The 23,191-nt window shown below is 47.2% G+C and overlaps 1 protein-coding gene across 1 annotated transcript in view; it reads left to right on the forward strand.

The window, feature by feature from the left end:
• Nucleotides 1–22,715, forward strand: part of TADA1 (transcriptional adaptor 1) — a 44,288-nt gene extending 21,573 nt beyond the window's left edge. The window contains exons 6-8 of the mRNA XM_073571519.1: nucleotides 279–430; nucleotides 20,762–20,924; nucleotides 22,398–22,715. Of these exons, the coding sequence (XP_073427620.1) occupies nucleotides 279–430; nucleotides 20,762–20,924; nucleotides 22,398–22,547 (465 nt within the window). The 3' untranslated portion in view covers nucleotides 22,548–22,715. The remainder of the gene's footprint in view (nucleotides 1–278; nucleotides 431–20,761; nucleotides 20,925–22,397) is intronic.
• The last annotated feature ends 476 nt before the right edge of the window (nucleotides 22,716–23,191 follow it).

Here is a 23,191-nt window from a genome sequence, read left to right on the forward strand (position 1 = left end):
CTCAGTGGTTGATAAGTTTTTAATGTCTAACTGAAAAGATGGTAATAAATAGCTTAAGAGGCTACTCTGGTCTGCATCAGACATAGTAATAGTACTATATAAGAAAAAGCATTTTTATATATGTATAGGACCAAAAAAACGCCTGGCATGTTTGAGGGTTTTGGTAAGACTGTCGGTAGCAGAAATGTTCCATTAAGGCAAATAAAATCAATCTGACCTTTGATCAGCAGTCCTTCCTTACTTAATAAAAAAAGCTGTAATTATTTTGTGTTTTATAGAAACATTTAAAGAATCTGTTGACCTCCGTGGTGTCGCGCAGACAAGCATATCGCCTTAAAGATGGACACTTCAGATACGCCTTCGGCTGCAATATCAATCCCCAGCCATACCTAAGAAACAGCGTGGCAACCTACAATCAACTTCTTGACTGGTAAGTGCTGCCCTTCTGGTCTGTCCAATTGTTCTGTACGTTTTAGGCCACCATCATACAAGCACATGTGTTTGCGTGGGTAAATGCCATAAATTCAAGTTGTTTATTTTTTCCTTTCGCTTTTTTTTTTCTTTTAAATCCGTAAGTTGTATTCTCCCCACCCCTACCCAAGTCTTGAAAAAGAAAAAAAAAAGACATTTTAGGAAAAAAGCTGATAAAATATAATGAAAAATAAATATTCTGCTTTTCGATCAAACCTGCATCAGTCCTAAACAGAAACCATTTGAAGCTCACACTGATGAATTTGGCGACTCTTGCAGGGCGGCCATGGGCTAGAGTCAGAAATTTGCTGCAGTCTGAGTTTCTTTCGTGATTTACATCTTCATTGCACAAATTCTAGTAAATTTGTCTGGCAGAGCCTAGCCAAGAATCTGCAGCTTGAGTAAAAATGCCAAAGTTGTAAAACTTTTGCATAACTAAGCTTTGCACAAAAATGTGCAACTTTTCTAATCTAGTATTTCTGGTGTGAACTATTTGATGAATTATTCCCCCGAAGTGTGTGAAACCATTCTTCCAGTTTCTGTCACAAGCTACATTTACCAGAGGTCTTAACCATCATGGAGTATCTGTTTTCTACATTTACCAAGAAAATGACTAAAATACCACATCAGTAAGGACCGTTGTCCTTGTTCACTGCACAGCATATGTTGGGGAAGTACATTGAAAGCCAGTGGAAAATACACTGATAAAAAGGGACTGTCGCTACCTGATAAAGCGACTTTACTCTTATTACAGGGGAACTCCACCCCAGATGTCTAGCCATGGTCTGCTTTCATTAAAGGGAATCTGTCACCAGTGTTTTGCTGCCTGATATCTGAGGGCAGCGTAAAGTTGAGGCGTAGACCCTGAGTCTAAGGACTCGCTCTCACCACCGTGTTACCGGTCTGAGTGCAATCCTACAAATAATCGGCTCACAGTCTGACTGTCAGTCCATGGGCTGAGCACATGTCTGTTTTTTTCCCATTATTTTGTATCCCTCTCAGTCAAGACAGTCTGAGAAAAAAGTCACAGCATGTTTGAGTTTGATTCGAAAGTCTTATTGCACTTGGCCGAGCAAGTCAATGAGGTCGTGGAAAACATCTGACTGCACTTGGTTGATGTCCGAATGCAATCAAATTTTCGCACACTGACACAATGGAGACAATGGAAATATTTTGTTTTCCATGTTCTCACACCGTGCTCAGGTTCTCTCATCCGAGAGACTCGTACCACAGTGTGCTGACACTCTGATCATATTTTGATCGGATTGTCATTAGCGTAATCAACCCTATTCTCTTGGATGAGAGAACGTACGGTCGTGTGACCCTCCCCTTACTAGGTTAACTTACTGGCTTCTTGCTGTGCAACCCTATGTATTCATGGGCTTAGTCTTGTTCTGCCCCTCTGTGCATAGGCAGAAAGCTGTAAGTAAGAATCGGGTCAGAAAGAACTAGTACTCATGAATACTGAGGATTACGCAGCAAGAATCTTGTTAGTGCCGCAGCATTAGGATCATGTTCTCTGTCCCTACATTATGCTGCCCACAGTGTACTATACTTGGTGACAGATTCCTAGTCCGTCCATCATGGTCTGATGCCATGTCCATGGAAGTTCCTGAATGCACTAAGGTATTACATGCAGATATTGATAGCAGGTAGGTAATAGGGAATTCTCTAGCGGCCATTGCAGCCTGTGTCCAGGATATAACAGCCCTGTCCAGGAGCCTGACACTGGGTCAGCTGTGCCTGCTGTGCTATCTACCTTGTTCTGGGTAAAATCTGAACAGAGATCCTTTATTGTTACAAAGGGAAAAATACAGGTTTATCAAATCCAATTTGCGATCCGCGTATGAGATGGTAACCAACTGCTGTATATTCAAGGATAAATTCCTCCTTGACTCCAAATCTACAAATCAGAAAAAAATCCCTTTATAGTAAACCCAGGCAAAGGGTGGCCCACGTGCCACGTCCGGCCCTCTGACTGTTCCAGGCTGTTAACAGTGGCCCATGTGTTACACCATGCCCTCTCACTGCCCACATTGCACAGGATGCAGACAGCAGTGAATGCATTGGTGGAGACTGTGCGACTGAGATGGCAGAGGCAAAGACTTCATTTCACTGCTTTTGCTGTGCAGATAGTCAGTGCATCGGAGATCTGAGCGCCTAATAGGACCCTGTAACCAAGATGCAGATCTTTCTAGTGTCCTGAAAGATAGACCCTCCAGCTGAGACCTCCCAATTGGGTGAATCCTGCAGGTGACCCTGCAAACCAGAGGTTATTCTGACCACCTTTTAGAGTAAATCAGACCTACCAGGTGAGGCTTTACAGCTGGGTGAATCCCACAGAAAACCCTGCAAACCCAGAAGTTATTCAGACTGCCTTTTTGAGGGAGTCTAACTATAGAGTGAATCAGACCTACCAGATGAGACCTCACAGCTGTGCAATTTCCACAGGTGAACAATTCGGGCACTAGGTGGATCACCTTCCACAGCATGTAAGGGGGTCGTTTCTCAAAGATGATTTTAAGATAGCACGCTGCCTCTTTCCTTGGTGAGTCAACCCCGCTGGATGTTCTTTATAAAGCGTACCTCATATTTGGCAATCTACATATGCTCTAACCTTCTTCCTCAGTGGCTCTCATCCCCCAGCAGAGACTTCATGAAAGAAAAGGGTGGCGCAGATGACCCAGTGTGAGTGGTACCGTACTGTGCTCTGACTACTTTCCATGGTTGCTCAGACCTACATCCAGATTGTGCCCTGAGGGGTGTACTGTCTAGGCCTCCGTGCAGAGGGCAGCTATGCTGTGTACTTCCTTGGAACAGTTTGGGCTACCATGCCAGACGATAGTCTGAACACGTCACAAGTGCTGGACCATTAGTTCCGCTTTGGCCCTATCTTATCACTCGGGGTACTCTATCTGTGTGCTCCCAGAGGGTCGGATTATCAGACACAGCTCTGCAAGTGAACCTGACTGCACTCGGAGTGAGTCTGACCTTTAACCAGTGTCTTCTTTCATTTGTAGGTCTTATCGCAGGGTAAATGCCTCGTCAGAGAGGAGTAAGTCAGATTTAGACCGCCAGTTTGACGTGTTGCACAGGCATTATTCTGACCATTTATTTTTTATCAGCAGGCAGGCAGTCACCAAAAGTGAGGCCTGTGCCTGATTATGCAGGTAATCCAGCTGGCACACGGACCACTGTCCGAGGCGAGTCGCTGGCTAGTGTGGACTGCTTGGTAGATCAGTTGACACACATGAACCAGGGAATACTTTACACCGGCGATTGTCTAAACGCTGTGTCTAACATCATGTCCTCACTATATCTGAAACTGAACCTGTCAAAGACTGAACTCCTTGTGTTTCCTCCCTCTACAAATGTACCTATACCCGACATTGCCATTTCTGTTCCACTTTTACTCCCCAGCAACATGCCCGATGACTTGGGGTCATACTTGACTCCGAGCTTTCCTTTGCCCCCCACATCCGATCACTGGCTCGCTCTTGTCATCTGCACCTCAAAAACATTTCTAGAATTCGACCTTTTCTTACTTTTGACTCTGCATTACTGTTTCTCTTATTCATTCTCGTCTCGACTATTGTAACTCTCTTCTAATCGGTCTCCCTCTTACCAAACTCTCCCCTCTCCAATCTGTCTTGAATGCTGCAGCCAGGATCATATTCCTCACCAATCGTTACACCGATGCCTCTACCTTGTGCCAGTCATTACTCTGGCTACCCATCAACTCCAGAATTCAGTATAAACTTATTACCCTCACCCATAAAGCTCTCCATGGCTCAGCACCACCCTACATCTCCTCCCTTGTTTCAGTATACCACCCTACCCGCGCCCTCCGTTCTGCTGATGACCTGAGGTTAGCATCCTCAATAATCAGACCCTCCCACTCCCGTCTCCAGGACTTTACACGTGCTGCGCCAGTTCTTTGGAATGCACTTCCCAAGTCAATACGATTAGTCCCCAATCCCCACAATTTTAAGCGTGCCCTGAAAACGCATTTATTCAGACTGGCCTATCGCCTCAACACATTAACCTAATCTATCCCTGTGTGGCACAGCTAAAAGTTTTACCATAACCAGGTTCCCCGCATCATGTTCCCACATGCTTTATGCATCCATTAGCCCCCTGTGTCTGTACTGTTACACACTTAACATTATGGCTGGTGCATACAATCAGGGCAACTGTTACCACCCACCTTTCATGTCTACCTCTTTCCTCATAGCCTGTAAGCTGGCGAGCAGGGCCCTCATTCCTCTTGGTATTTGTTATAATCTGTGATTATTGTTATGCTGTAATGTCTTTTGTCTGTACAAGTCCCCTCTGAAATGTAAAGTGCTGCGGAATATGACGGCGCTATAGAAATAAAATTTATTATTATTATACTTTAGCTTTGTCCTTGGTGAGTATGTCCAGCTAATTCAGACCGCTTGGATTTCGGGTGAACAACAGGTCTATGATCCCGTCCTAAGTGACTCAGACCTTTCGAGAAAGAGCTTTTGATTTGGTGCAGTTGCAGGACTTCTGTGCACTTCGTCATCTTGGAGCCAGTATTTTTGTCACAGTAAGAGACTTCTCAGCTTAATGTATCCCTTAAGCAGTCCAAGTAGCCCTGCTCCAGCCTTTCCGCTGAAGGATGATGGCTCACTTTGAATTAATGATGCCAGTCTTTAGTAGGAACATTGTCTTTAATTCTTGAGGCAGGGGTTACTGACTTACCCAGCACATTTCTTTTCTTGGGCAATGAGGGGTGCAGGTGGCTTACTCATCTAAGCTTCTTCAGCGAATAGGAGACCATTGATCAGGATACACCAGGATGGATGATTCCTGAGTAGGACGGTACTTCTTAGATGTATTAAGTGACTATTAAGTCCTTCCTTTGGTATGGCTAGTTCACTACTTAGTTTGATACTTTATACTGTGTCGGTCTCCACCTCATCCTAGTTCTTTTCACCTACAGTCCTTGAGGTCTGGATTTCAGGGTCTAGCTGTGCTTCCATCCTTTCAACTATTATGGGAGCCCTGACCAAGTTTGTCTCACTTGAGGGTTAAAGCAGATCGTTCACATTATCGACTTCTGATACGTTTCCGGGACCGCCAGTGTGTGTGGAGATCTTGGGTCTCCCAAGTAGTTTCAAGGCAGAAACTTGGCTATCCTGGTCTGGTAGAATGTATCTTTTAGGCTAGAGGTCAGAACTGCCCGCCCGGGCAGAGAGAACTGACGGCCACCGTAGTATTCCCTTGGAGCCGGTGGACCTCTAGGGGGACCAGCCGTCCTTCGGTGCTCACCCTTTGTGCTGATCAGAGGGATATCTCCCCTTAGTTTGTTTTTGTGCTTTTTCTCTTTCCTCCAGGACAGAGTATTCGCATGTTCGGCTCCCTCTTTTCACCTTAGCAGAACTCCTTGCTTTTCCACTTTAATGAGGAGATTACTCTCCCTTCTCTAGGTACTTCATCTCCCTGAGAGGTTCTTATTCTTTCGGATGCATTAGGGTCATCCCAGTATGCACTGGCAGAGGTCCGACTGCCTTTGGTGATCTTTGCTGATTTGATGAGACATTAGCAAGGCTTTTAAGGCAGGTGCCAGTGCTCCCCCTTTCATGGTTAGACCACACTCGGAGTGGACTACAAGATCTTTCCGGTCAGTTCCTCACCAGGTATCGACCTTGCAGCTCTTAAAGCAGCCACTTGCTCATCAATGTATTCCTTTTCCAAGTTTTGCAGTTTCCACACTTTTGCTTCGGCAAATCCAAATCTGGGGAGAGAAAGATGCTGCAGGCAGCAATTGCTCAGGCAAATACTTGAGGAACGGTGGAAGACGTTCTCTGGTAACTGTATAATGTTTAAGTTCTTCCCACTTCTGGGACATCTTTGGGACATCCCACGGTTACTGTGTCCCCCAATAAGACAAACGAGAAATAAAGATTTTTTTGTTTGCTGTAAAATCCCTTTCTCGTGGTCTTCGTTGGGGGACAAAGCTCCCACCCTTATTTGCCCGGTTGGGCGTCCATTATTTTTCTTTGGCTTTCTCTCACCGCTTATTGACTATATTGAGGAGCTTGGTGCTAGCAGGCAAGGTATAGTCTGCAGAGGGGGAGCACATTTAAATTAGTTGCATTAATAGTCTCGTCCTCCAGGTGGCAGCAGACTATCCCAAGGTTACTGTGTCCCCCAATGAAGACTACGAGAAAGGGATTTTACGGTGAGTAAAAAAAAAAAAAAAAATCCTTCTATTACTGTGACAATCTCGTCTGGAGCAGTATAGCGTGAAGGGGAGAGGATAGCGGGGCTCTCGCTGGTCAGGTTTTTATTGAGAAATATTTGACTCGCTTTCAGGGAGAATTTACATGAATATTCATTATGTGGTAACTTAAGTGGGCCATGTTTTGGATTAGTGAGGTATCCAGGATCTTTGATTTTGACTGCAGGAAGTAAAAAGAATGAGGCTGTGTATTTGTGACCCTCCACTTTTCTGATAAATGCCTATAGAGCAGGGTCTGGCAGCAGTCTATGAGCCTGCCACCAGAGGGCAGTATTTGTCTATTGAGTAGAGCAGCTCTCTGGAGACCTTTTACAATAACATATTACCATCTTCTTAGATGGGTATTGTCAGTGCCTCTAAAAATAAGCACTTTAACTATTTACTGGTTAATAAAATTCCCTTTTCTCCTTCAGATATGAACAATTTTTTTTTGTTTACAAGTTGTTGTCTAGGAGACCGACCACCACTGCTGTCTAGCTTGTAAGCACAGAAGTGAAGCTGGCCGGGATTAGGAGGTAACAGGTACGATCCTGGCCAGCTTCAAAATAGTGCTCAGCAGCAGAGCGTGTTTGAGCTCTGCACCTCTTCTGTTGTGTAGAAGCAGTTGTCGGTCTCCTAGGCAACGAGCTGTGTGTAAAAAAAAAAAAAAAAAAAACCACCCAAAATGTTAATATCTAAAGCAAAACTTAAAATGTAATAAATTGAAAAGTTCAACATTTCTAGTTTTTACAGGCAGTATTCGAGAATACCAATGTATGAAGATGGGAGTGACACTTTATCAAGACTGTCATAATATAGCTTCCAAGCATTTCTACTTCATCTTGTAGTTTTTGTGTGTTTTTTTTTTTTTTTTGTCATTTTTTTTTTTTTTTTTTACTGAAGTAATTAGATTACATAGATGTGTATATAAATTTTGCCATACGCATACTGACGTGACCGACACATCTGACAGATTTTGGTCTGTTTTCATATGAAGGAGGCAGAATGTGATTTCTGGAGCAGTCTGAGATCACACGCCCCCTGTAACATGGCATACTATCCAGCTAACCATTAGATAATTGGATGATTGTTTCCAAAGGGATCCACATGAGCAGGAACAACACTCAGGCCAAGCTCCGATTCTTCATTGTTGCTTAACATGTTGAGACATTTATCTGTTTGTGCCAAGAATACGTCTCCCATAATATTACATCATGGACACGAGGTAGGGTGGATCCACAAACTTGTGGTTTATGACAGCCTACATTACTATTATCCGGCTACAGAAAATGTGACGATCTCTCAGATGAGATGTATTTATATTTTTTTTTTTTTTTTTTTTTTTTATTTTCCAGCTGTGTAGCTGTTAGGGTGCTTTGACACTGCATTTAGCCACTCGTTCAGTGGCCCCATCGGGGCTTATGTCTAAACCTCCCCCCTGCAAAACGAGATTCAGGCATATGTGTCGACAGGGCCATAGACGTAATGGTGCTGACAGAGTGAAGGTGCGCTCTGCCGTGCATCATGTTTGGGTGTGTGCGCCTACTAGAGGTGGACACTCACTTTTGCAGTCTACTACGTCTGGATGTCTGCCTTCAGTAAGCATATACACCCGAAAATGATGCACGTCGGCTCACGTTCGCTATGCCGCCACCATTATAGTCTTCTAGCTACTGACCCTGATCTAAGCCCTGGTGGCGAGCATTTTTATAGGTGTATTTAGAAAGTGTCTTCAATAAAATGGTGCTGAGATGGCAGTGTGCACACTTGCAGACTACAGCGCCATTTTATCAAAGTAATGTAGCAAGGCACATGGGCTAGCCATAAGGATAATGGCGATGGCCGGCCGTGCGCACTGCTGTGTTGACGTTGTAGTAGATTTCTTCAATAAAATGGCTTCTGGGTCAGCGCGTGTGCATACCACGCCATCAGGCGCCATATTTTTTTTTTTTTTTTAAAGACCGAGTGTCTGCGAATTTCCCTATACAGTCCCTTCAATAAAATGGTGCCACAATGTGGTACGCACATGCTCAGACTCCAGCGCCACACTGCGCAGACAACATAGCGGTGCGCACAGGCCGGCCATAAGGATAATGGTGACGGCTGGCTTGTGCGCACTGCTATGTTGATGTTTTCAATAAATGTTTTAGTACAATTCTTCAATAAAATTGCTCTGTAGTCAACGTGTGCATCCTGTGATATTCGGTGCCATTTTGTTGAAGACCCTATCTGCGTATTTGCATGCAGTATCTTCAATATAATGGTGCGGTATGCGCACACTCTAACTCCGGTGCCATACTGCGCAGGCACTGCCCCCTGGCTTCGGACAGAAGGACGCATCCACTGTTATATAGATGCCCGTCAGCGTATACGTCAGAATACTGTTTTGTGGGGGGGGAGTTCGGACTCGAGCCTGACGGGACCCACGAGCGTGTAACTAAACGCAGTGTGAACGCATCCTTACTGGAACACTGTTCATAGGTTATCATTTTGAGATTGCAAGCACTGAGAGTTTTTCTGGCAATAAGGCACCAAACACAGCTCCAAAAGAGATTTTGAAGAATACCAGCTATGGGAAAAAATGTCAACGTCACAGGTTTGTTCATAGGAACTTATGGCACAAGCATCTGCATTCAGCTGTTACCTGAGTGTTTCATCATATTGCTGCTTTTTGTAACCCGTTAGGCCACGTCCACACCTTCAGTATTTACATCAGTGTTTGTAAGCCAAAACCAGGAGTGGGTGATAAATACAGAAGTGGTGATGTGTTTCTATTGTACTTTTTTATGATTTTTCCTTAAAAATACTGATCAAAAACTGAACATGTGAACTTGGCCTTAAATGTTTTTTTTTTTTTTTTTAACGTAACCATAAATGGGTAAAATTGGAAAGTGGATATATACACACGCAACTTTGTAGTTTTACCTTTTATTAAAAATTCCTCTTTTCTCATGTAAGGAGGGAATTTTAAACTCTTGGTGACCCAGGTCACATTTTTTAAATCTGACATTTGTCACTTTGTAGCAATAACTCTGGAATGTTTCAACATATCCCAGGGATTTTTAGTGTGTTTTGTCATGACACGTAATAAATAGTTTTTGTGATAAATTTAGGTCAATATGTTTTGCATTTTATTTATAAAAAAAAAAAAAAAAGTTGACAAGTTTAAAAAAAAAAAAAAAGTCAGTTTTCAATCTGATTATCCCTTTAGTTGTTAGTCATGCTACACAAAAAACGGTAATAAATATATTGTATCTGTCTGCTTCACATTGGCACCAGCTGTAAAATGTTCTATATTTTGTTAGAACATTAGAAAATTTTAAAAATGTAGCAGCGACAGTTCTACATTTAGTTCTATTTTTTTTTTTTTCAAGGGAATTTGCAAAATGCATATTTTCGGAGCCTATTTAGTTTTGAAGTGATTTCGTGAGACCTATATACAGGGGTGGATTAAGGGTAGCCAGGGCCCGGGGCAGTTCAGACTCTGTGGGCCCCCCTCGTCACGTGACGGGGGTCACGAATCGTAGAGCCACACTCTACATAGAGAATAATGGGGCCTCCAGCACCGACCTCCACCCGCAGAGCCGCACTCCACAGAGAATAATGGAGCCTCCAGCACCGACCTCCACCTGCAGAGCCCCACTCCACATAGAGAATAATGGAGCCTCCAGCACCGACCTCCACCCGCAGAGCCGCACTCCACAGAGAATAATGGAGCCTCCAGCACCGACCTCCACCTGCAGAGCCCCACTCCACATAGAGAATAATGGAGCCTCCAGCACCGACCTCCACCCGCAGAGCCGCACTCCACATAGAGAATAATGGAGCCTCCAGCACTGACCTCCACCCGCAGAGCCTCACTCCACATAGAGAATAATGGAGCCTCCAGCACCGACCTCCACCCGCAGAGCCGCACTCCACATAGAGAATAATGGAGCCTCCAGCACCGACCTCCACCCGCAGAGCCGCACTCCACATAAAGAATAATGGAGCCTCCAGCACTGACCTCCACCCGCAGAGCCGCACTCCACATAGAGAATAATGGAGCCTCCAGCACCGACCTCCACCCGCAGAGCCGCACTCCACATAGAGAATAATGGAGCCTCCAGCACTGACCTCCACCCGCAGAGCCCCACTCCACATAGAGAATAATGGGGCCTCCAGCACCGACCTCCACCCGCAGAGCCACACTCCACATAGAGAATAATGGGGCCTCCAGCACCGACCTCCACCCACAGAGCCGCACTCCACATAGAGAATAATGGGGCCTCCAGCACCGACCTCCACCCGCAGAGCCACACTCCACATAGAGAATAATGGAGCCTCCAGCACCGACCTCCACCCGCAGAGCCGCACTCCACAGAGAATAATGGAGCCTCCAGCACCGACCTCCACCTGCAGAGCCCCACTCCACATAGAGAATAATGGAGCCTCCAGCACCGACCTCCACCCGCAGAGCCGCACTCCACATAGAGAATAATGGAGCCTCCAGCACTGACCTCCACCCGCAGAGCCTCACTCCACATAGAGAATAATGGAGCCTCCAGCACCGACCTCCACCCGCAGAGCCTCACTCCACATAGAGAATAATGGAGCCTCCAGCACCGACCTCCACCCGCAGAGCCGCACTCCACATAGAGAATAATGGAGCCTCCAGCACCGACCTCCACCCGCAGAGCCGCACTCCACATAAAGAATAATGGAGCCTCCAGCACTGACCTCCACCCGCAGAGCCGCACTCCACATAGAGAATAATGGAGCCTCCAGCACCGACCTCCACCCGCAGAGCCGCACTCCACATAGAGAATAATGGGGCCTCCAGCACCGACCTCCACCCACAGAGCCGCACTCCACATAGAGAATAATGGAGCCTCCAGCACTGACCTCCACCCGCAGAGCCCCACTCCACATAGAGAATAATGGGGCCTCCAGCACCGACCTCCACCCGCAGAGCCACACTCCACATAGAGAATAATGGGGCCTCCAGCACCGACCTCCACCCACAGAGCCGCACTCCACATAGAGAATAATGGGGCCTCCAGCACCGACCTCCACCCGCAGAGCCACACTCCACATAGAGAATAATGGAGCCTCCAGCACCGACCTCCACCCGCAGAGCCGCACTCCACATAGAGAATAATGGGGCCTCCAGCACCGACCTCCACCCGCAGAGCCGCACTCCACATAGAGAATAATGGGGCCTCCAGCATCGACCTCCACCCGCAGAGCCGCACTCCACATAGAGAATAATGGAGCCTCCAGCACCGACCTCCACCCGCAGAGCCGCACTCCACATAGAGAATAATGGGGCCTCCAGCACCGACCTCCACCCGCAGAGCCTCACTCCACATAGAGAATAATGGGGCCTCCAGCATCGACCTCCACCCGCAGAGGAGCACTCCACATAGAGAATAATGGGGCCTCCAGCACCGACCTCCACCCGCAGAGCCGCACTCCACATACAGAATAATGGAGCCTCCAGCACCGACCTCCACCCGCACTCCACATACAGAATAATGGAGCCTCCGGCACCGACCTCCACCCGCAGAGCCGCACTCCACATAGAGAATAATGGAGCCTCCAGCACCGACCTCCACCCGCAGAGCCCCACTCCACATAGAGAATAATGGAGCCTCCAGCACCGACCTCCACCCGCAGAGCCCCACTCCACATAGAGAATAATGGAGCCTCCAGGACCGACCTCCACCCGCACTCCACATACAGAATAATGGGGCCTCCAGCACCGACCTCCACCCGCAGAGCCGCACTCCACATAGAGAATAATGGAGCCTCCAGCACCGACCTCCACCCGCAGAGCCGCACTCCACATAGAGAATAATGGAGCCTCCAGCACCGACCTCCACCCGCAGAGCCGCACTCCACATAGAGAATAATGGAGCCTCCAGCACCGACCTCCACCCGCACTCCACATACAGAATAATGGGGCCTCCAGCACCGACCTCCACCCGCAGATCCGCACTCCACATAGAGAATAATGGAGCCTCCAGCACCGACCTCCACCCGCAGAGCCGCACTCCACATAGAGAATAATGGAGCCTCCAGCACCGACCTCCACCCGCACTCCACATACAGAATAATGGGGCCTCCAGCACCGACCTCCACCCGCAGATCCGCACTCCACATAGAGAATAATGGAGCCTCCGGCACCGACCTCCACCCGCAGAGCCGCACTCCACATAGAGAATAATGGAGCCTCCAGCACCGACCTCCACCCGCAGAGCCCCACTCCACATAGAGAATAATGGAGCCTCCAGCACCGACCTCCACCCGCAGAGCCCCACTCCACATAGAGAATAATGGAGCCTCCAGGACCGACCTCCACCCGCACTCCACATACAGAATAATGGGGCCTCCAGCACCGACCTCCACCCGCAGAGCCGCACTCCACATAGAGAATAATGGAGCCTCCAGCACCGACCTCCACCCGCAGAGCCGCACTCCACATAGAGAATAATGGAGCCTCCAGCACCGACCTCCACCCGCAGAGCCGCACTCCACATAGAGAATAATGGAGCCTCCAGCACCGACCTCCACCCGCACTCCACATACAGAATAATGGGGCCTCCAGCACCGACCTCCACCCGCAGATCCGCACTCCACATAGAGAATAATGGAGCCTCCAGCACCGACCTCCACCCGCAGAGCCGCACTCCACATAAAGAATAATGGAGCCTCCAGCACTGACCTCCACCCGCAGAGCCGCACTCCACATAGAGAATAATGGAGCCTCCAGCACCGACCTCCACCCGCAGAGCCGCACTCCACATAGAGAATAATGGGGCCTCCAGCACCGACCTCCACCCACAGAGCCGCACTCCACATAGAGAATAATGGAGCCTCCAGCACTGACCTCCACCCGCAGAGCCCCACTCCACATAGAGAATAATGGGGCCTCCAGCACCGACCTCCACCCGCAGAGCCACACTCCACATAGAGAATAATGGGGCCTCCAGCACCGACCTCCACCCACAGAGCCGCACTCCACATAGAGAATAATGGGGCCTCCAGCACCGACCTCCACCCGCAGAGCCACACTCCACATAGAGAATAATGGAGCCTCCAGCACCGACCTCCACCCGCAGAGCCGCACTCCACATAGAGAATAATGGGGCCTCCAGCACCGACCTCCACCCGCAGAGCCGCACTCCACATAGAGAATAATGGGGCCTCCAGCATCGACCTCCACCCGCAGAGCCGCACTCCACATAGAGAATAATGGAGCCTCCAGCACCGACCTCCACCCGCAGAGCCGCACTCCACATAGAGAATAATGGGGCCTCCAGCACCGACCTCCACCCGCAGAGCCTCACTCCACATAGAGAATAATGGGGCCTCCAGCATCGACCTCCACCCGCAGAGGAGCACTCCACATAGAGAATAATGGGGCCTCCAGCACCGACCTCCACCCGCAGAGCCGCACTCCACATACAGAATAATGGAGCCTCCAGCACCGACCTCCACCCGCACTCCACATACAGAATAATGGAGCCTCCGGCACCGACCTCCACCCGCAGAGCCGCACTCCACATAGAGAATAATGGAGCCTCCAGCACCGACCTCCACCCGCAGAGCCCCACTCCACATAGAGAATAATGGAGCCTCCAGCACCGACCTCCACCCGCAGAGCCCCACTCCACATAGAGAATAATGGAGCCTCCAGGACCGACCTCCACCCGCACTCCACATACAGAATAATGGGGCCTCCAGCACCGACCTCCACCCGCAGAGCCGCACTCCACATAGAGAATAATGGAGCCTCCAGCACCGACCTCCACCCGCAGAGCCGCACTCCACATAGAGAATAATGGAGCCTCCAGCACCGACCTCCACCCGCAGAGCCGCACTCCACATAGAGAATAATGGAGCCTCCAGCACCGACCTCCACCCGCACTCCACATACAGAATAATGGGGCCTCCAGCACCGACCTCCACCCGCAGATCCGCACTCCACATAGAGAATAATGGAGCCTCCAGCACCGACCTCCACCCGCAGAGCCGCACTCCACATAGAGAATAATGGAGCCTCCAGCACCGACCTCCACCCGCACTCCACATACAGAATAATGGAGCCTCCGGCACCGACCTCCACCCGCAGATCCGCACTCCACATAGAGAATAATGGAGCCTCCAGCACCGACCTCCACCCGCAGAGCCACACTCCACATAGAAAATAATGGAGCCTCCAGCACCGACCTCCACCCGCACTCCACATACAGAATAATGGAGCCTCCGGCACCGACCTCCACCCACAGAGCCGCACTCCACATAGAGAATAATGGAGCCTCCAGCACCGACCTCCACCCGCAGAGCCCCACTCCACATAGAGAATAATGGAGCCTCCAGCACCGACCTCCACCCGCAGAGCCCCACTCCACATAGAGAATAATGGAGCCTCCAGCACCGACCTTCACCCGCACTCCACATACAGAATAATGGGGCCTCCAGCACCGACCTCCACCCGCAGAGCCGCACTCCACATAGAGAATAATGGAGCCTCCAGCACCGACCTCCACCCGCAGAGCCGCACTCCACATAGAGAATAATGGAGCCTCCAGCACCGACCTCCACCCGCACTCCACATACAGAATAATGGGGCCTCCAGCACCGACCTCCACCCGCAGAGCCGCACTCCACATAGAGAATAATGGAGCCTCCAGCACCGACCTCCACCCGCACTCCACATACAGAATAATGGGGCCTCCAGCACCGACCACCACCCGCAGAGCCGCACTCCACATAGAGAATAATGCAGCCTCCAGCACCGACCTCCACCCGCACTCCACATACAGAATAATGGGGCCTCCAGCACCGACCTCCACCCGCAGAGCCGCACTCCACATAGAGAATAATGGAGCCTCCAGCACCGACCTCCACCCGCACTCCACATACAGAATAATGGGGCCTCCAGCACCGACCACCACCCGCAGAGCCGCACTCCACATAGAGAATAATGCAGCCTCCAGCACCGACCTCCACCCGCAGAGCCGCACTCCACATAGAGAATAATGGGGCCTCCAGCACCGACCTCCACCCGCAGAGCCGCACTCCACATACATGGCTGCTCTCAGTGCTGTGCGCACAGGACCTGTGATGAGGTCACAGGAGGGGAGGAGACGGGTCACATGATCGGGGGCCCTGACACCTTACCTCCTGTGATCTCATCACAAGCCTTTGCACGCTACCAGCAGCATCAGCGTTCAGGCTACTTGTAGATGCTGCTGGTAGCAGAGCACATAATGCCGCCCCCACGGTCACTCACTTTTAGGTGGGGAGAAGATGGAGTGCCATTGCAGCAGCCAGCAGGAATGTGGTGGGGGCCCCCTTAGAAGCTCTTGTGGTGGGGGCCCCGGGGCTGAAGCCCAGCCTGCCCTGCCTATAATCCGGCCCTTCGCGGTGGCGGATTATAATGGGGCAATTTACTGGCCTGGGCTGTGGGCCCCTTAACCCCACTGGGCCCGGGGCAACTGCCCAAATTGACCTCATTATAGTCCGCCACTGCCTATATATATATATATTGGAAAGCCCCCAAAAGTGATACCATTATAAAACATCATCCCTAAACCTATTCACAACTGTTGTCGGGTAGTTTATTAACCCTTCAGGTTCTTTATAGGAATTAATGTAACGTGGTATGACAGAAAAAAAAAAAAATGTTTTTACCACCAAAATGTTCATAGCTTCTGAACAGACCACTGTAGCCGGCAGACTGTAAGGCCATTATTTGGCCAAGAATTGTCACAGTAACCATCAGAACCACACAACCATGATTTTGGGGTGTCGATGGGGTTAAAGAGGGAGCCCCGCCATGTTCCTTTAACCATCTGGATGCCGTAGTCACTATTGACAGCATCTGACGGGTTAAAAGGCCAAGGTTTTTGCTAAGGGGGCAGATAGACGGCCATATTTCTCGTGCGAGGATCGCGTTGCAATTCTGGGACTGACCGTCGGCTCTTCTGATCTGAGCTTGACAGCTGCATAGAAATACATCACGCTGTCAAGCTCAGGTCAGGAGAGGTGCCGGACCAGTCCGTGCAGTGTGATTCGATCCTTGCACGATAAATATGGCCGTCTGTCTGCGCCCTAACACTGTTCGTGTCTGATGCAGCACGGTGTCAGCTGTAGTGTACAGCCAACAGCTGCTGCTGATGCTATTCTGTTATCACTCAGATTAGTAAAAATATGTATTGGTGGTCACTAAGGGGTTATTGCTAATGTTTTACTTGATCGCTGCCTAAGTTTCTGACCACCTCTGTAGTCTTTCAGAAGGGGCCAAATTCCTAGACAAGAAGCACAGAGTTCCCAAGCTCTTTTCTCTAGATCTTGCATGCGCTGGTCAAATCACTGGATCCGTCTGGCATCCGACTCTATGCTCCCCCAATGCTGCAAAGGTAAAGCTGCCTGTTCTATCAGCATTGGAGAGCAAGCAGCTCAGGACAGCGGCTCAGCCATGCCGCTGGCCCCTGCTGGCTTCAGGAGCGTACCACTGCCAGAAAAACAGAAAGCCAGGAGTCAAGAGTGTACTGTGCTCCCAAAGATTAAATATGAGAATAACCATTTGATTATCCATTTATCCTCCCACCCTTGCCACCTGTAGGCCACACTCACACGTTCAGTATTTGGTCAGTATATTACATCAGTATTTGTAAACCTAAAACAGGAGTGGAACAATCAGAGGAAAAGTATAATAGAAACACGTCACCACTTCTGCATTTATCACCCACTCCTGATTTTGGTTTACAAATACTGATGTTAAATGCTGACCAAATACTGAACATGTGAACATGGCCTTATCGGGATATTATTAAATTGCTTTAGTTAGACGGCATGATAATCAGCATGTTTGCAAAAGACTTGTGTTATATCTTCTGTAATTCTCCTGCTACGAGAGCTTTTATTGTTTATAGTGTACAGCTGGTTTCCATGGAACTCTGCCACCAGTTACATTACAGAGGAGGGGTATACTACCAATATCCCAGCCACCCATTTCCAGCCCATTGATTTCCATACAGTAGTTATTGAATTTCCTCCTCTATCAGCTCTTGACAAACTGCTGTTATAAATTTAGTTCAATCACTAGCCCCTACCATAGGCAGCTTTTACAGCAGGTCTAATCACAGCTCTCACTTTCCTGGGTCATGCCTTGTTCAAATGCCCTGTTATCTCTGTATGTAAGTATAGTAGTCATCAGTGTAGGCTCCACAACAGACCACTGCTAGTTGAAGTGTTACAGCAGAACTTGTGCTGAGCCTTATAGCTCTACTCATACTACAACTCTGCTGCTTACCAGAGCTGTCAATCAAGGAAGAGAGCCCGCCCGGCTAGAAACCAGGAAGTGAAGAGACTGTGAGCTGCTCAAGAGACAACTTGAGAATACCCCTTCACCTGTACTTGTGAAAAAGTAATCTAGCATTAAGGAATTATAAGATTTACAAAAATCAGAGATTAAGTATCCAATGAATCACAGCTTTTCAGCATCAGTACCCAGTTGGTCTTGCTGATCTTCGTATTTTCCTGGAGGGGTAACATGTGGATGTCCCCATGACTACTGCAGCCAATCACTGTCCTCAGAGGTTGCATGGTGTGATTAGCCGCAATGATTGCGTGGCTGTGCTGCATGACATCGCATCATGAAATAAATGAGGCATGATGGGGGCGACAGGAGCTTTTGCAGAGTATGTGTTTTTCATATGAAACTATATTACAGCAGGATGTATGTAGTCCTGCACAGCCATGCACAATAATACACAGACACTCGTCATCAGAGAACGTTCCTGTAGTGGACATTTATGGTAAGAACTGACCAAGTAAATTTTTCCAACCTTTACCTACTTACTCTATGAAGTGTAATCTCATCTCCAGTAACAGTCATATGTTACTTTTAGCCAAGTCCAGGCCTGGCCATCCCCTTACTGAGAGTGGTGGTAATAGAGCAGGGACTGTCCACTTGTTCTTGTTTCACCTGTTTTTTTTGTTGTTCGGTGGGGAAAGCATTACTCATGTGTGCTGATTTCGCTGTTACACTGAAAGATGTTATTGCCCTGTGGTGATGATGCTGCTTACAAAGAGGAAGTCTTACTCATGCCAATCTGCAATGAATGTATTCACTAGGTGCTTTACCTAGACACATTTTTTTTTCTCTTGTAGGTCTTCCATGAACTTTCTATTAACCAACTAATATTACTTAGATCAGAGAAAGTGAAAATTCATTTTTACATTTCTTTTTGGGATTTTGAGATGATCAGAAAGCACAATACTTCTCATAGCAAACCAACATTCGGCATTGTTATTTCTGTACCGAAAAAATGAACTTAAAGAGAATCTGTCAGTAGGATCTACCATTCTAAGCCGTTTATATGGACATGTAGGTCATAGAAAGTTTCATAAAATGATACCTTGAAATCTGCAATCCAATGTCTTATTCCATAGAAATCCATGTTTTTCTTAATATGCAAATGAGCTGATTATATCTATAGGTCAGACATAGATCTCCCCAAGACTCTGCCTCCAGCGCTTGTTGTAAATGAAAGGGGGTGTTACCAATGTGAGACAGGTAATGACTGACAGAATGCCCTTCTGATCTCACTGCCAAGTATTGTGATTATGGCTAACGCAGTTCATTAGAGCTGAGCTTTCTCATTACAAACATATCTGCAGTTGTAGCTCTCTTCTCATGCTGTCAGCTCAGCTGTTCTCCACCCGCGCTAGCTACCTGTAAGATGGAAGCTAAAGAAGTATTCAGTGTTAGTGATGAACAAACGTGCTCGGATAAGGCATTATTCAAGTCTGCTCGGCTGCTAATGGAGTGACTTTGGAGCGCTCGAATAATGTGTTCAACTCCCCGCGCCTGCATGTCTCACAGCTGTTAGCCGCAACACATACAGGGATTGCCTGACAAACGAACATATTTTTCGAGCACGCCAAAGACACTATTAGCAGTCCAACATGCTTGGATAACATCTTATCCGAGCACGATCGCTCATCACTATTAGGTGTAATCAGTTGCAGCTCAGCGCAGAGCTGACCACACTATGAGAGGAGAGCTACAGCTGCACAGGTGTTTGTAGTGAGACATAGTTCAGCTGTGCTGCACTGAATTAGTCTGTTCTCCTGATCTCACTGCAGATCTCTCATTACAACTGTCAGTCATTACCTGTCTCACAATGTTATCGCCCCCTTTCATTTATAATCATCTCCGGAGACAGATTCTCAGGGAGATCTATGTACGGCCCATAGATCTTAACAGCTCATTTACATATTAAGAAAAACGTGGATTCCTCTGGAATAAGACATCAACAGTGCAGATATCATTTTATTCTGCTTCCTATGACCTGCATGTCCATGCAGATGGCTTGGGAGGGTGGCTTGATTCTTCTAACAGATTCCCTTTAAGACATAGTATCACAGTCAGACAAAGGCTAGTTTCACATTAGTGTTTTTTAGCGCTGCGCTTCGTGTGCAATAGAAACGCATGCAAAAAACTCATCATGCGTTTTGCATGCATTTGCTTTTTTTTTAGGCACATGCGTTTTAACCAGTTTCTAGCCATGTTAACTCTTAAAATGCATGCGGTTTTAAACGCAGGCGTGCGCATGTCCATGCACATGCTTGCGTTCCCATAGACTGTAAAGTGATTTTTTTTTTGCGCATTCCGTGCGCAAGCGTACGCATGCATTTTTTTGACACAGGTTGGACGGACCAAAAATGCAACAGGTTGCATACGGCGCACACTACAAAAAAAACGCTTGCGCACGAAAACGCATGCAAACGCTAGACCATGCGCCCCCATGTTAAACATAGGGGCGCATGTGCATGGACGCGCACGATGCGCTGCACTAAAAAATGCTAATGTGAAACCAGCCAAAGAGCAATACATAATTTATTAGTTTTGTGTTTTTAGAGGGAATGCTTCTGAATTAATTTTTGGACATATTTTCAGCAGTTTTTATTTTAATATCACATTCCTTACTGGAAATTTGAATTTGTTCCCTTTTTGATAAAATTGTGTTTTCTGTGTTTCAGTCCGCCCATGATCCCTGCTCACAATGGAACTCAGAATCCTGGAACAAGTGTACATCCGGATGATGCCGAACAACAAGCTGCCCTCTTATTAGCCTGTTCTGGGGACAAACTACCGCCCAGCCTGCCTCCTGTTAACATGTATGATCTTTTAGAAACCTTGAAGGTAATGCCAGTGCATAATTTCATGGCCTTTAAAATATCTGTGCCATCTCATGAAAACATAATCGTCTCAGAAAATAGATTATAAAGTCATGGATCCAAGCTCACCGTAACAGCTTAATCCGGCTTACGCTCTTCCTATCTGGAGTCTGATAGACGATTCTGGGTGAATGCCAGGAGAACATTACTTTCCAGACTACATTGTGTCAACTAGAAAGTTTGGTGGTGAATGGATAATGCTATGGGAATGTCTTTCAGGGGTCTCAACCTCTGCCCTCTTGTTCCAATGAAGGGAAATTTTAATGCGTCAGTACATTAAAGATGACCTTTCACCAAATTTTTTGTGTTGAACTGGACACACCATGTAATAATGGCTATAGAGCAGAATAAAACTTATTTTTTTTTTGTTTGGTAGTTTTGGTTTCCATTGTGGGGATATTGGCAAAGTCTTTGACTCCTAATGAGTTAACTGTAGCTATGTCCGAGTGGGTGATTTCACTGGTGGTGTGGACTTCTCCCTGTATGAGTTGCTATCTGATAACACCCACTTGGACTTAAAAGATCAGACCACACATGAGGCCTATTCCCACCAAAGTAGTTATGATAAATTCAGACTATAAGACAGACCCTCACTTTCAAATTTAATTTATTTTTTGCCTGCTTGCCTATTATAAATTTGCGGTGCGTCCTACAATAAGAGTAGAAACTGGACACTCATCCTGGTGAACGTTTCTCTTGAACCTCTACCTGACATACTAATATGTCATACGTCTGATCCCGGTGTTTGGTGCAGGCTCACTGGCTGAGACTGCATCATACCTTGCACAGCTCCTCTCACTGCCGGCTATATAACAGCTAGAGTCTCCCAGGTGAATGCTGCAGGATCAGCTCCTGAACCTGCATTATATATGGGTAACAGGCATAGGAAGTGCTAGTCCTTCCAGTTTTGGGAAGTGGTTAAAGGGGTTGTCCATGGTGGTACATTCTTTTTTGGAAATCCTCACCATGTTGTAAAATCAGAGATAAAGCAAACGCTCCTTCATGTCTTCTGCCACATTACTTTGAGCGCTGCCTGAATCCTCCACTATTCATTACACTTCCCCCTACTTGATGGGCATTTGATGGGGCCAGAAAATGAAGTACAGGAACTGTTGGAAGGGAAGCCTCAGGGGACATGAAGGATGCATGTGCTTAATTTGATTTTTTTATTTTCTTTCTTTAATTTACAGCATGTGGGAAAGACATGAAAAACGTTTTTTAGGTGTGAACAACCTTTCTAATGATGTCTGGATTAGTGAATTGAATAGGGAAAGGCCCCATATAAATCCATATTTACTACTTGCATGCACACCCTATGTATGCATAATTGATGGTTAATAATGCCTTTCACGTGTGGATAGCTGGCACTTTTGAACACAACTTTCTGATTTAAATGTGGAAGTGAAGACCCTGACCTCGATTTTTGCCTCTTTTTCAGATTCACAGAGAAGTCATCCCTTCTCACACTGTTTATGCACTGAACATGGAGCGAATAATTATGAGACTTTGGCACCCAAGCCAAGAGGAGCTTCAACAGGACCAAATTCATCGACAGAGGTTAACAGCCAAGGAAGGACTATTCAGTTAAACACCGAAGCTTTTTTATGGATAAACCTCCCCATATCACATACTTTTTTCTGAACTGCTATGCCCTACAACTTAGGGACTGAAAACATTTTTAAGACCAATGTACAACTTTTTCAACTCAGGCTTATATCCACTTCATCATTTTTGTTAAATAAACAAAAAAGCATAATTTTGTACATCAGTCTTTAATTAAAAATTCTAAAATCAGATCAAAACATTGGCAAAACAGAAAAAAACAGTCCTGGTAAGAGAGAGCAGGCTGTAGCGGTAACTGCTATTTTGTCCCTAAAACATCCAGAATTGTGAATGCTGCATTTTTTTTTTTTTTTTTGTTCCATGTGGAAAAACTTTGATGTGCACTAGCACATTGTATGTAATTGGCCGTTAGTGGACCGAAAACATGCTCGTCTGAACTAGTAAATAGGGCTGGGTAGTTGAGTGAGTAAATTCAATTAATTTGTCGTTTAATGTCATCCTCAATTCTGGGTTCGTCAAGAATTGTGTATTTGATTGCAGCTATTCCCCAGTTCAGGAGGGGTGGAGGGATTTCGTTATCTGCACCACAGTATGTGCGGCCTCCTCGCCACAGTATGCGGCGCGGCTTCCTCACCATGAGCTGCAGCCTTAGTTTGGGAGGTTTTAGTC

This window comes from Dendrobates tinctorius, unplaced genomic scaffold (genome assembly GCF_039654945.1).
Source record: "Dendrobates tinctorius isolate UK_male_01 unplaced genomic scaffold, ASM3965494v1 ptg000029l, whole genome shotgun sequence".
NCBI lineage: Eukaryota > Metazoa > Chordata > Amphibia > Anura > Dendrobatidae > Dendrobates > Dendrobates tinctorius.